Here is a 15,616-nt window from a genome sequence, read left to right on the forward strand (position 1 = left end):
ACCGAGATCTACACCACACAAAGCATTGTGGACGTCCCCACGCATCCCTCACACGGACTCTTCGCTTTGATGCCTTCCGGCAGAAGATACAGGAACATCCGAGCCTCCACTGCACACCAGACTCTGCAACAGCTTCTTCCACCAGGCAGTCAGACTTCTCAACACACGGACGGAGTTACCTTACCACCTCCACACAACCAACACAGAAATTAACTGAACCACAACCTCCCCCCCCCCACCACCACTACTTTTCACACACACACACACACACACACACACACACACACACACACACACACACACACACACACACACACACACACACACAAACACACACACACACAAACACACACACACAGTACTGAACCCACCCATCACTCTACAAACACTCTCAGCACACAGAGACCAAAATGTCTCTGTCCCTAGCAGCAATATTTGCTGCTTTATTCTATAAACTATAAACTCTCTACACCTCAGTAACTGCTGTGATCATGTATGTTCTATATGTTACACTATGTTACATATCTCTGCACCTCATTCTCACTAGAACATTTCATTGTACCGTATCGATACTGCACTGTCCTGTCTGTTACATTGTCTCGTCTACTGTATTATTATTGTATTTACTGTAGTGTTACAGTTTTATGTTGCACTTTTTTCTATTGTATTGCTGTTCCATATTGCACCATGGTTCCAGAGGAACATGATTTTGTGGCACTGTGCACCTGTACGCAGATGTAATGACAATAAAACCCTCTTGACTTGATTTGTTGATTGAGCTGTTTTGGTCACATATTATGTAGGCTGTCTTAGTGCTTTGGCTCAACAATGCAATGCTACTCTCTAACGTGAAAAACTTCAGGTAACTTCAAAATAACAATTGGAAATTGGAAACTCCCAGATCTAGTTCCTTTAAACATTCCTTTACTTTTGCTTTAAAACTGCAGCTTATAGCTGTTTCAATTTCAATCATACTGTGCTAAACTTATCACACTGTGTTCTCCTGAAGTACACGGAAGTCACACTGAGTCACTAAAAATATTCCGTTTATGTTTACCTACGTTCTGACTGCACAGTGCAACAATAATTTATGAGCTAATCAGTGACATGTTCGATCATGTGACAGTCAGGCTGAAGGTTTTACTGCATCGTGTAGCACATGATTACTCCACAAGGGAAAATCCTCACAGGCCCAGTCACACCCACCAATGTGTGACCTTCAACCTTGAACCACCCACCCTCCCCAGTCCATATATATCTTCTTTATGATTCTTCCATGATTTCTTCCTAGCTTTTCATAACTTTGTTTGTAGCGGCCGGTCATTTGCTCTGGCTTACAGAGCAGGTTATACAAGCCAGACCTCCAAGACCTGGGCGTGTAAGATAAGTGACCCATTACAACAGAACAATTCATTTGCCTGAGCTCAGCAACATTGGAAAGACCCAGAGGACTGGCCAACAACAACGCAGACTTCCCCGTGATGATTTTTATGAGCCGCCAACACTGGAAACCCAGACCTATCAAGTACCTTGCAGACATTTCCTTTTAGAAAGGGCCTGTTTCTGAGGTAAACACTTCTAGCTAGGGCTGTGAATCTTTGGGAATCCCACAATTTGTTTCAGAGTCGATTCTTGGGGTCACAAATCTGTTGGATTTCTTTTTCTTCATCCTCCATATTTTAGCGGCGCGACAACAAACACTGTAACACTACACTACACTACAAAAACTTCCCTGTCCTGTTGTTGCTGTCTTGCGACACTCACCTACTGTCCCGTGGAGCTCAGCTAATATCGCATGGAGCAAAACATTTATTTATTTGAAAATGAGAATTCTGAATTGTATAATGTTAGTAACGTGATTCGAGCTCGAGTCTATTTTTTCCTGCACCCCTACATCTAGCCTCAAGTCCTTAAAAACATTATTCAAATACTATCCCATACTTAGTGCACTGATTTTTAGTCTTCTAATTCAGCAGGACTAATTACAGTCTCTGCAATTAAATGTACAGTTCAGTAGGTGTTATTTAAGAACTGATGACTTTCTCAATATGCTTTAAAAATGTATTTTAAATATGATCAATTATAACGTCATAAATAAGTAAGCACAGATGAACTGTTCTGTTCAGATATAAACACTTAAATAAATAATGCTTTGTGTACTAATCAATACCCAATACCAATCCAATATTATTGTTAAATTAATAAACTGTATACCTCCCCATGTGAAAAAGACTAGGGCATCAATATTTATTTAAACTTTATTAACATGATATCCCTAAAAAAAAAAGAATAATCTATGCTATGGGACTGAGCCTAATTTATGAAAAAAAAAAGGGGTTTTAGTATTTTTTCTGAGCTGGATTACTTACTGATAGTTGAGGACAAGTTGAGGACACTAGTTAACCAGGGACAAGCAAGTTAAACAAGTCTTTAGCATTTAGCTATCACAACAGTACAGGCATTGGGTTCAATGAATGGAATGGTCCCTGGGATCAGACTAGTTATCTGATCCCTGATCCAGACTATTTTATTCTAGCTAATATCAGGACCGACATCCAATGAAAATATCACATTATAGTGGATTTCTACATATAAGAACACTTACAATGGCCTTATTGTTGCATCTTTTTTGCTATGAATATGTTTTAAGACAACAAAAACATTGTGAGTAATAAACAAAGACAATGAGTTCCTCTTCAAAATATTACAGATAACATGAGCACATAAGACTGGACTAGTTTAAAGAGGGTGTGTTATAGGCTTGAATCATCTGTAAAGAACTCAAAATGCAAGCCAATACAACTGTCATTGCTCTACTGGGAGATTAAACTAGACCCCATAAGGGGAATGAGGCTCTTCCCAGCCAACATGCTCTCCCTCTCTCTGAAAGAAGAACAGAATTTGATCCTTCTGCTGGCTCACTACCAGGGGATATGAAGCACCATGACTTACCAGAACATCATAATCGAATAACACACAATTTGGGACAGATCCAAGAGGAACAGAGAGTAGTCAGAGCTCCAAACGTTTAGACTGGCTAAACGAATTACCCACAGTGGTGGGTGGACAGATGGCCATGGAGGGCTTTGGACAGTCTACTCATCTCTAACAGCATATAAAAGTTGTAATATTTACAGAGAGTTTGGACCTTTTTGTTACACAGTGCACAGTTTCCCACACAAATAGCAAGCAGTGGGTGAAGTGTGAAAGCTAGCTGTTCACAGCAAATGTGTTACATTATGCCCAGTCCAAAAATACCCAAAAAGAACAGGAGCTTCTGTGACAAGTTTATCAGTAGATCAAAAAAGAAACATTTACACATCTGTGAGCCTCAACCAAACTGATGCCCGGACAAATCAAACTCTAAGAGGTGCTAAGAGGAGTTATTTGGAGGGATATTGCAGTAGGACCAATTTTATATGCCTAAATAACCTTTCAGTGGATGGTTCTTTAATTGACTTTTAATGTGGGTCCATTACATATTATACATGTTTTACCTTTTTTAACTATACATAAAATATAAAATATCAATATCATTGTTGAATTATTAAACTGTTTACCTCCCCATGTGAGAAAGACTAAGGCATCAAGATTTATTTAAACTTTACTAACCTGATATGCTTAAACTGAGTTTAATTTATGAAAACAAGAGGATTTTGTATTCTTTCTGAGCTGGATTACTTACTGATAATTGAGGACAGGTTGAGGACACTAGTTAACCAGGGACAAGAACCAATTTTGTATGCCTAAAGAACCTTCTTTAATTGACTTTGAATGTGGGTCAATTATACATGTATTTTTTTACCTTCTTTAACTATACATAAAATATACTAAATCAGGCATAACATTAACACCACTGATTAGGTAAAAAAACACTGATTATCTTTATCCACAATTGCACCAGTAAACGACTGGAATATATTGGTTTGCAAGTGAATAGTTAGTTCTTGAAGGTAATGTGTTAAAAGCATCATAAAAAATCTGAGCCATTTTGGCAGCAGGGTCATGGGCAACTAAACCCCAGTTGAGTTTACACATGGTCATTTCATCTAAACTATATCCTGATAAGATTTGAGTCACATGCATTTACACACTTACAGTCTATAGTCAGTCAAACTGAAATCAGACTACTGTATAGGATGGAATATGCAAATTCGTTCATTGCCCAGCATCATTTCTAGTGTTTCAATTTATCTAGGAGGAGTTCTGGTTGTTAAATGTGTTTTGGAGAGATGTTTGCACTGCTATAACATGACATAAATGTGTTTCAGACCACCCTGTGTAATTTTTTCACGAATCAGATTCAGATCCATTTTTGAATGTGTCTTGGGTGTGTTTACACTTGTATTTTTATCATGCAGATAAAATCCTGATACTCAAGATGCATAAAGTGCCCAGATGTAAACAAAGACTAAAGTTCATTGATGTGATTAATAAAGACACAACTTCATGATTTAAACCAGAAAAGGATCTTGTGCAAATATATCTTGGCGCTAAATACCATGGCACAAATGCTCAGATCTTCTGTGGTGGCTCGAGGGGGGGGGAACAACTCAGTTTTGGTGGGAGGTGCTAATAATATGAATGATCTAAAGGTTTTCCCAGAACTACAGGTTCAAGCCAAGGGCAATGAGTGAATAATATAAATATGCTTCTACAATTTTACTATGATTCACAGTCCTACATTTCCAAAAAACTCATTATAAAACTTACTTAGAAAAGGAACTACTGGTAAGACTTTGATTTAGACATACTGAAGATGTCAACACATGGCTTTGAGCTTTTATTAATTTATTGTATGTACACTATAACCTGAACTGCAGCCGGGTAAAAGCTCACATGTGGATTCAGTAAGAGAAGGTTAAATATTAATCCACAAGATCTTTCAGGTGAGTTGAGATCAGGGCCAACAGCAGACTAGCTCAAGTGCGACTGTGGTACTAACAACAGAAACTTCTCCATTTATCATTAACAGGATGTCCTCTCTCTGGGCAGCGCATGAAAATGATTAACCCAGTGCAGGCCTTTCATCCTTCCACAGAACCGGAGAAAGGCACAGCCATCACTGTCCATCTCTAAAAACATCTTTAAAGCATTAAAAGTGATTTAAACTGCCCTTCCAAACACACCAACTGACATGATTCAGGGTTTGTGGAGGATCTAGCTGCAAACAGAGAACTTTCCTAATGCTATGCCAGAACACGATTTCTACTGTACGCCGATATCACGGTGAGTTATAGCTGAGGAGATAAGAAGAATGAGGGAGACCTTTGTTCACTTGGATATTTGAGCGAGGTAAGCAACTCACATCTACTGCGATACTGAGCTATGAGGTCACTCAGTGAGAGAACTGTGGGTTAGAAGAAAGATTTCAAAGCCCAGGGCTGAATGAAGCAGCTCAAGATCTGATGAGACATACGCCAGGTGCTGCAACGTAACCCCTACTCTCATCATTCACTAGAGTGATCCTATTTCAAAGTCACATTTACCAAACTGTCCACACTTTGGTATGGTCATTTGAGAATATACACTCTTAAATAACACTGTCCCCGCAGCTGAGAAAAGCGTCCATTCTATATTCTAAAATCTGATGCAAACAGCGCCAGCTTTGACTGGTGTTCTGTCGAGTTGTGCAGTAAAACGCAGAATCAACCGGATATCCAATTTAAACCTACAGTTACTTACATAAGATAGCTAACACTAACTAGCTGCTGTTAACAGAAGCGGATTTTGGCAGAAGGAGACCTTTAAAATGTTCTGAAATTGTGCCCTGTTTAATTTATAGTGCACTGCTATGGGGTTTAACACATTTGTATTGGTGTTCAAGATGCACTACCAAATCTGACATTTAAATTTACGGCACTTAGCTGACACTCTTATTCAGAGCAACTTACAAGGTCGTGTTAAGAGTCTTGCCCAATGACTCTCATTGATGTAGCACAGCACAGTTACCAAGACCTGGAATTTGAACCACAGTCTCCCAAATGGCAGCTCACTGGCAGGCGGTGGCATTATCCACTACACTACACCACACCATTTTCTTTATAATTTTATTTCAATTTTTTTCCAATTTTCTCCCCAATTTACAAGGCCAATTACCCAACCCAACCCTAGTGATGCCCCAACACCAGGAGGGTGAAGACTAGCACATGCCTGATCTGATACATGTGAAGTCAGCCACCACCTTTTTTCGATCTGCTGCTGATGCAGCATTGCCAAGTGGCATCACAGTGCACTCGGAGGAAAGCGTAGACATTTGATTACGCTACCTACACACCCACCGAGAGCAAAGCCAATTGTGCTCTTTCAGGGCTCCAGTAGCCGATGGCAACCTACAATCATAGTGATCATAGTGGCAGCGCCTTAGCAATGGAACTCCGAGTGGTCCAGCGGACTAACATTTAAAGATGAATATTCCATAAAGGAAAAAAACGATACACATCTACAGTTTTTGAAGTTTGGAAGTTGAATGAAGCCATATTTAAGATACATATTTTACGGTTCTCGTCCTCAATAGCAGCAGAGATAGACATTGTCAGTAGAGACAAGTGTTCTGTTAGATTAGAAGCTCTGGACAAAGCTTCCCCATGTCTGTGCACTTCCATGAAACTCTGAAGACCAAAGCTTATTTTAAACTTTCATAAGCAAGGAAGCGATAAGATCCAACAAAGCCTGAAGCCCAGAGCACCAGCTCACCATCTCTTGCTGGCATCTCAAAACACCACAATGACAAACCATTAAAGCCCCAGGGAAAATAAAACTGAGCTAAATATAGTTTCCAGCTAACACGCAATTCAATTGGAGTTTTATTATATAAAACACACTCCTGACACAAGGCCACTGAACCGCTGCGTGATACTTCACTTGTTTTGCACAGTGATAACCCAACACACAGCGAAACTTCATCTGGTCCCACTTCTGCATCTTCTTTTGTCCCCAGTAACTTCAAAGGCCTGCTGAGACACGATCTGAGGGCTCTACATGGTTCACTTGATAGCGGTAATTAGAGCTCTGCTCAGGAAAACTGTGTCCAGATGCTACATCAGGCTGTGTGGCTCAACACATCACCACTGCTTTGATATCCCTGCCCGAGGAGCCCAATACAGGGGCCACTGCAGGATTAGGGTGGGCCAGCAGATGTCTACTGTGGATCCCCAGTTAAAAACTGGACTTTCTACAAGTCTAACCACAAAACATGTTGTATAATGATGGTGGTTTTCTATTTTAAACAGTTCGTAAGAAGGCAAGCTGTGGAATTACCCCAAGAGTGCGACTGCAGGACTTGTAGTCATTAATCTGCAATCATTTGCAATCGCCGGTTCGAACCCTGTTCATATAGGTTGCCATCAGCTGCCAGAGCTCTGAGAGAGCACAATTGGCCTTGCTCTCTCTGGGTAGGTAGGGTGGGTGATGTCGCTTAGCACAAGGCGTCTGTGAGCTGATGTATCAGAACAAAGAAGCTGCAATGCTTCATCAGCAGCAGTTTGAAAAGAGGCGGTGGCTAACTTGTATCGGGTGACATGTATCGGAGGAGGCATGTGCTAGTCTTCACTCTCCTTGTGTTGGGGCATAACCAGTGATATGAGTGATAATGAGTGGGTAGGGTAGTAATTGGCCATGTAAATTGAAATAAAAAAAAAATTAACACATTTGCAATTGTTTGAGTATCAAACTACACAAAGTGTTGAGAACAGAAACAAAAGTGGCATAGTGGGCTTATTCACAGTCATGTGAATTTTAAATTTATTTATATAAATTTATTTATTATAACACAATTTTCACAGTTAAAGGCTTAAATTCAGACATACACACTCAACTATTTCAAAGTACATGTTTCATCAAGAAACATATAACTTGTCCAGAGGTATCCAAAACTTTCCATGAGTATATATCTTAAATCTAATCTTTAGTCTTAATTCTTCTGCTCTGCAAACCAACATGCATGACATTTTAATGGAGATAAGACGTTTTCAATGCATGCCTCCCATGAAAGCACACTCTACTGATGTAATTCTACACGCATACACACACCTGGCCCATCATCACACAGTTCATCTGCTCCATGACGCACAAGGCTGCTTTACAGGCTAATCATGTTAACCTGCTGCCTTCTCCTGACCAGCGATCAAAACAAGGCTTGGGGCCAGCCTCAGAGATGATACAATCAAATTCAAGAACAACAAAGGGTTCCCTTATGCAACTATTCTATTGTGTAACCTCCTCTTAGACTGTCTGGTTCCATGAAGTTTCCATCAAATTAACTCAGGCCTTTCAGAGACACGAGGTGCTGTAAATGCATGTAAAATCAAATCTGACTGGTGAAAGAACTGAAGTGATCCAGGATTCCAGTTCAGGGTTTCTATTTATAATTCCTTGATGATTTAGTTTGGAATACTGCCGGATTTGGAGCTGGAACTGTCCAGTGTTAAAGCAAGTCAGCTGCTACCAACAGAGCCAAGAAGGTTAGGCCAGGGAATTTCTATTCTTAAAGAACAAAACTGCAAACCAGAACAAATAATAAGAAAAGGATGTGGATTTTTTGGACACAGAAAACAGGACACTCCGTAGAGTTTAGTGTGCTTAGGGCTAGCTTTGTGTTCCACCCCGTGACCATTGTAAATGTAAACCTATGAACGCTTCAGGGCTCTTCTCTAAACAGCATCAGTCACGTGACTGGCAGCTCCTTTTGCCCCGGTCCCTCTCCATGTATGAGAATGACGTCAGTGTGTAATGTTAAATGTAGCAACAGACGAACCAAAAGGTTTAACAAGCTCTGCTATACTGCTGTAGCTCACAGTTCTAAGAAAGAAATGTAAAGCTTTTAATTAGGCCTTCAAACGGCAAAGCATCCCAGTAAAGACTGCTCATAAATTTCACGAGACTGTGCCAAGTTTTTTTTTTTCAGCAATATTATCTTTCTATTCTGGGCTTTAGCCTATATACTGTGGGTTTATGGCACTTGAGGTTTAATTGTAAAAGGCATTTTTTATATTGACGTATATTAAAATACATAATACATAAATACATAAATTTGATCAGATTTTTATAAGAAGTCAATGATCCAGAATGTCATGATACTAATAATGCACTTCAAATATCTCATTAAAACCAGGATTGAAATAAAATAAATGATACTGGACAAATGTAATCTCTAGACTATATCTCTAGTCAGATGCAGTTTCTAGTAGATATATAACGGGAAATGAGAACTTGTGATTTTTTTTTTTTTTTTGTTTTACTAAAAACAGTGAAAAAGTAGTACCCTGATGTGATAAATAAAATAATATTTTGTTTATTCCCCACTCAGAAATGCTTCTGCTTTCAGTTTGGAAACAAAACAAATACGGACTGCTACTTTAAAAAGAATGGAGCTGTAAAGTGGAGTTGTTAGTTTTGTTTCTACAAGATAAGAGAGTGTTTGAGTAAAAAATATGGTCTGTCTTGATGTTCAAATGTTCATCTTAAAGGAAGTGATTCAATTTAAACAGCTCAGTTTTTTAAAAGAAATATATTTGGAATTAATTCTGACATTAGTGCTAAAAGAATAGTCTTAAAAATGATATTTAGTGTTTCTGCTGTTAATGCAAACATTGGTTAAAAAAACAATTTAATCTTTAACCGATGTTCTGCACAACTTAGACCTTTAGGATGCCACCAGTGCTGGGAGAGTAAATGCTTATATATGACCTATGATCTTCTGAGCTTCGTGAAGCACAACTGGACATCACTGAACAGATAAAGGTTGCTTTTCTCATACTGTTGGCTAACATGCCATTGAGGGATGTTTGGAGGAAAGGAAGTAAGATCATTCTTCCTATCCAGAGAGAGCAGGCCCAGTTATGCTGTCTTGTTATCTTGGCCACAGATGGCTGAGGCATCATAGGGTCAAAAACCTGCCAATGATGAGGCCAAAAATCTCCCAATGATAAGGATAACATCTATCTTACAAGCTTCTCCTATCAATCTGATTTGCGTCATCCATGCTCTTTTCTATTGTATATTTACGGTCAGTAAGTGGTGAGCCTTTAGTGAACAGTAACACCATAAACAAACCAGCGTTAAGCTTTGTGTACAAAACTTTCCAGTGATGAATGAGGGTTTTGGCTGCTGGACTCGGGCTACTTACGCATATCTTGCAGCACAACACTGGACTGGAGAATACAGGATAAACCTGGAAAACATTCCGGAAACCTCCACACAATGGACCAGAAGGCCTTTCGAGGGGGCGGCTATGAAGGCAGCGGTTAAAGTTCAACGTTTGTCCAGTGCTGTGTTTTTATATGTTTCAGTTGGATGAATTTGATAAATCTAAAGGACAGTGAGCTCATGCATCATGCATCCTGTACCAAAGTGAGTGTTGGCACGTGAGGCTTCACTGACACTCACAAAGTGAAGCTCTGGCAAGAGCCAAAGTACTGTTTGCACAAAATAATCTGCTTCTTGGCTTCTGTACAGCTTTCCTGAGTGAAACATAGGCTATCACACGCACTGTAATCAAACATCTGAGTCAGGGCCACTAGGACAGTCAGGACAGACAGCGAGGTCCTGTGGCAGAGCGTAAAGGAGCGTGGGCCGGTGCTTCACACTGCTGCTGTTTTGAATTCAGGCATCTGCAGATGTTTCCCAGGGTCACTCTATTTAAATCAACACCAGTGAGGTGACCAAGCAGATTGAGCAGAGGCCATATCTGCTGAGACTGAAAGAGAAACACACTCCACAAAAACACTCACTGACCATTAAAAACAACCTCCCTACTACACTACACCAAATATACAAAACATCTGCACTCATTATGGAGACTCATCTTATTGTCCAGACTATATTCGAGATATTATATATGTATTTCTGTACAATATAGCCAATTACAGCAGGAAGTGATTAGGTCAGGTATCACAGAAAAAAGAGGCATCCATGGCCAGATAAGCAGGTTAGATAAGCAGGCTTGGAACTGAAACTTGAACTTCTAGATTGTATACATTGACTGAGACTAACAGTCTGCTTTTAAATGCAAATTTAAAAGCAACTTTTACTTAATTTTACTTTAAAAATGACCTGAATATCATTTCAATGCTTGTCAAGGTTTTATATTAAATAGAACAATAAGAAAATTCACAAATTGCTTGTTTAGGCTATTGTTTATGCTAAATTCACATTACCACACTAAAATTGCTCCCTTGTAAACTTCTAATTTTGGAGATAAAGATTTCTGTGACATGAACGTAATGAAAATTCACATGGGTTAACTTTTGGAAGAAACTGAAATAAGGAACTTTCCAGAAACTACTAATGTTAGCAAAACAAATAAACAGAAACTAATTATGAAACCAAATAAACATGTTCAACCTTCTGATAAAAGAAAACAGCAAAACACATAGATTTAAATATTAGGCTCTCCTGTGAGCTCTTTGTTTTAACTTGAACAATGATGAAATGAAATGGTGGTATCGGGAGGGGGGTGGGGCAGCCTAAGGGTACAGTGAAGCAACAGGAAGTGAGATGTGGTAATTCTGCTGCTGATGGAACTAAAGAAGCTGACTTGTGACTTTTTTAAGCTGTCCATCTCCAGCCCTGAGCTTACTGGACAGATAAGCCACATATATACAACACATAGCCTGTTGGACTGGATCAATATTCTAGGATACCTTAACTGCAACCTGGATAATTAATATATAAATCACAATATGCACATTTTCAATTTAATTCATATTGTGTAGCCTGTAATAAGGGGAAAAATATGGTAACATAGCTCTGTCTATTGCAGGAGAGTTCCATGACAACTCCGTGACATTTCTCACATAATAGGAGTGAGTGAGAAGTGTGGGGGTGAGATTATGAATGCCTGCTGGCCTGTAACACACACTCACACACATGGCTGTGGAAAAAAGCTGCGCAAAGGCCATATTCAAATCACACGAGGACAGACGGTCCACAGAGCTTCACTAGAGACACGGACGCAGGATAAATCTGCCTGATGAATAGCGTTCAGTTGTCTTGGAGGAGGGAATGCTGATGTCAGCCAGCGAGTATATGGGTTAGACTGGGGATGGGGGGCTTCTGTAGTCGAACCACGCAAACTGGGAGCATTTTGGAACAAAACAGCATTGAGGAGAAGAAACTGACCTACTTTATAATACAATATAAACTCCAGGACATGCAGGCAAGCTGCAGGTTCATGTACATTAATAAGATTAGGGGCTGGTCAAGGACTTCTTTGTGAAGGTCAAGGAGGTTCATCTCCAGTTGAAGGATCACTTTCAATTAGGGCTGGACAATTTTAATAATGTTTTAATAATGGTGATATGAATTTAAACATTTCTAATATGTGCAATAAATATTATTAATAGAATCTGTCACTAACTGACATTCATTAGAGAGTGCATGACTTGACTGGGCAGAAATCTGCTGTGGGAGTTTTCAGTTGTTTTTCTTGTTCATGTCTATATTAGAATTATACTTCATCTACCAAAATGTAAAAATATAACTACAATACATATTTTGCCCTAATTCTAGTTTATAGTATTGTGATACACAATATTCTGTACTTTTCTGAGCATATTGTGGAGAACATCAGTGCATAAAAGACTGTGTAATCATTCCTGTGTACCTGGATGCAATGCACTACTGGTACTTTTTAATCTACAGGTCAAAATATTGTGATATATATAGTGTATAATGAAAATGTCTATAATAATATCCCAATATAACATTTTAACCATATCACCCACACGTATTATATTACTTAGTATGCATTTTACACGTTATTATACTGACCCGTGGCAATGTTTAAAATATGTGGACTTATTGTTTGTGCAGGTTACTGGTGTCAGCCTTTCCACAAGATCATTTGACTTTAGTTGACCGTAAACCGGTTAAAATGGCATAAATCAGAAGATCCAAATTCAAATCCTAGAGAACACCTCTGCTCTGTACATTGTGATAGTTTCCTGAGAACTCAGGAAAGACTTAATAATTAGCTGTTTATGTGGATCAGGTGTGTTGGCAGCAGGGAAACACTAAAATGTGAATGGCAGGGGGTCTTCCTGAACTACGGTGGGAAACCACTGCCATAAATGGATTAAATAAGGCACATTCTGACCTGTATATATTTTAAAAACCACAGTATCAGTGTTTAACCATTGGTTTACATGTATAGATAGGCAGAAAACTGTCAGAATGTGGTTTGTTTTGTATTGCGTTTAAATTCTGTCGTTATATCCCACCATTATAAAAGGATTAGCTAAAAAGTAAGCTTTAATTTCTCATATTTTAGAAACATGATAGTATGGACTTTAGGTCCAATTAGATTTTTTTTCTAGATTTAAACAACTGAAATATATTACCTCGCTAATTGTAACTTAAACCCCTGTATCATGATACACAGGTTAAGTCCAAGTTCATGCCAATACACAGCCTTCTTAAATACAGGTAAAATAAATAAAATAAAAAGAAAATAGTGTACATTCATTACCTATTAGTTAGTTACTTAGCTAAACTACCTAGGTGGGAAGAAAAACAAAAGGGGTCAGAATTTAGGTTGGTTGTTAGCTAAACAAGCTAAGTTAGCTAACTAGTTAGTTAGCTTACAGCAGAGTGAACTGACGTGTAAACCCTGTAAGAAATAAAACATTAACCTTCACTGTGCTGCAGTAGTACACTCTTGAAATTTGTTAAAAAAAACTATTTTTAAGACTGTAAGTGGTTTGTCATATCGCCAAGAAATATTATAGTAGTATTTCAGGAGCACTCCTAGTAGAAACATCACAATTGAAGGAGGGCATGACAACAAACTAACATTTCAGTCAGAAATACATACAGCACCAGTCAAAAGTTTGGACACACATTCTATTTATTTTCCTAGGATTTATTTAGGATTTATTTATTGTAGATTAATATTAAAAATACATCAAAGCAATTAAACCTGATCAACTGAGATGGGATTTGGGATGAGCTGGAGCTTCACAGCATGAAGGTAAAGCAGCAACTACTATTCATCACATCCATAAACTCCTTCAAGATGCTGAGAAAACTATTCCAGGTGACTCTCCCTCATGAAGACCCTGAGATTAAAATACCAATTGTGTGCACATCTGTCCTCAAAGATAAATATGGTAACTTAGTTAGAAGAGTCTAAATATGAGTTCCTGTATATGTGCAATGTCTTTAATATTAAATTTACAATGTAAAACAATGAGAAAAGATGTGTCGAAACGTTTGACTAGTAACTTACTGTAGCTAGCTAGAAACACAGTGAGATATTTAGAATGAACGTTTCTATTTATAATTTTTACGTTTCTATCCTTTTTTATTTATTTATTCACTTTATACTTTTTGTTTAGGTGTCATAATTCCGTGTTTTACTGTATACCTCCATGTCCTTGAAACGTAACTACAGGTATATTAGTTTTTACTTATACTCGCCAGACCTGCTCTGAACTTAGTTAAATTAGCTAATTTAGGTTAGCTAACCTAGTGTTAAGCTAATAATGAGGTTAGTTAGCTTAGCTACAAACCTGTAGGACACCATGTGGGCTCACTCATACACATACATTCACACAGTTCAAGACTCACAGTTCAGTCACAATTTGTAAGGTATCTAGGTTAGGTTAGGTATGGTTAAATGTGTTTTAAAACGTATTTAAATCCGTTCAGACCTTTTTCTCTGTGAGTTTTCCTGCAGGTTTCTTGAAAAAGGAGGTTCTGGCTGTGAAAAAGTACTCCTCGGAATCTTCTTCCAAACTACTGTAACCACTGCTCATGGTGCTCGTCCACGTCATTTGAAACGGGGAAAAATCCGATTTTCAAGCTGTGCCACATCAAAAAACACCAATAAAGGACTCCATAAACATCCACAGCGGGGTTAACATCCAGTAAACGGCGCCGGGTCAGCGCTCTGACAGCGGTAAAGTTCAGAAACTCAGCGTTAGCTAACCCGCGTTACCAGCGCCTCACTGCAGCCCCGCAGATCACTGATCCAGGAACTGTCGCTAACGCTGATTATTAACCACTTAGCTTTAGCGGAAAAGCGATAAAAACACGTTAATCTAAACTCTTATTTCAGTCTGTCTGAGGTGTATAAAAGATAAAACGCTAGAAACGAATTATTCTAAACCCTAAAAACACGCCTTAAACTACCTCACAGACCGGCTCATTCTCACAGCTTCTCCACCTCACTACTGCCCGCCAGCCCGTCCCCTGCTCTCCGCTCTCCGCGTACAGTACAGGACACACCCACCCAGGGAAACACACACACACACGCCTCGGTTCGTTTAACTGGATTTGTGAGGACCACATTTCACTAAATGTGGCTGAAGAAAAGCAGAATTTCTGCCTTCATAAAAGTTAGTCCTTAATCTTAATCTATGTAACTACTCTATAATCTAAGTGCTGGTTTTGTCATGTGTTATAAAAGCAAAATGCCTAATTTTTCTTTCCAGGACCAAATAAATTCCATATCACGAGCAGTTTTGGTCCTTATAATAGTTAAATACAGACAAATACAGGAAATTATGGCCTTTAAATATAGCTTAAAATAACAATGAAAATGCCAGTCTAGCTATGTTATAAAAATACTGGTGAAATAAAATGTTAAAAACTAGTTAAAAAGTTAGAAGTACTA

At 38.7% G+C, this 15,616-nt stretch overlaps 1 protein-coding gene across 1 annotated transcript in view; it reads right to left on the bottom strand.

Moving 5' to 3' along the window:
- The window catches only part of rassf3 (Ras association domain family member 3), a 39,038-nt gene extending 23,847 nt beyond the window's left edge, over positions 1 to 15,191 (bottom strand). The window contains exon 1 of the mRNA XM_022671297.2: positions 14,652 to 15,191. Coding sequence (XP_022527018.2) covers positions 14,652 to 14,774 — 123 coding nt within the window. The 5' untranslated portion in view covers positions 14,775 to 15,191. The remainder of the gene's footprint in view (positions 1 to 14,651) is intronic.
- Between the last annotated feature and the right edge of the window lie 425 nt (positions 15,192 to 15,616).

Source organism: Astyanax mexicanus, chromosome 2 (genome assembly GCF_023375975.1).
Source record: "Astyanax mexicanus isolate ESR-SI-001 chromosome 2, AstMex3_surface, whole genome shotgun sequence".
In the NCBI taxonomy this organism is placed as follows: domain Eukaryota; kingdom Metazoa; phylum Chordata; class Actinopteri; order Characiformes; family Acestrorhamphidae; genus Astyanax; species Astyanax mexicanus.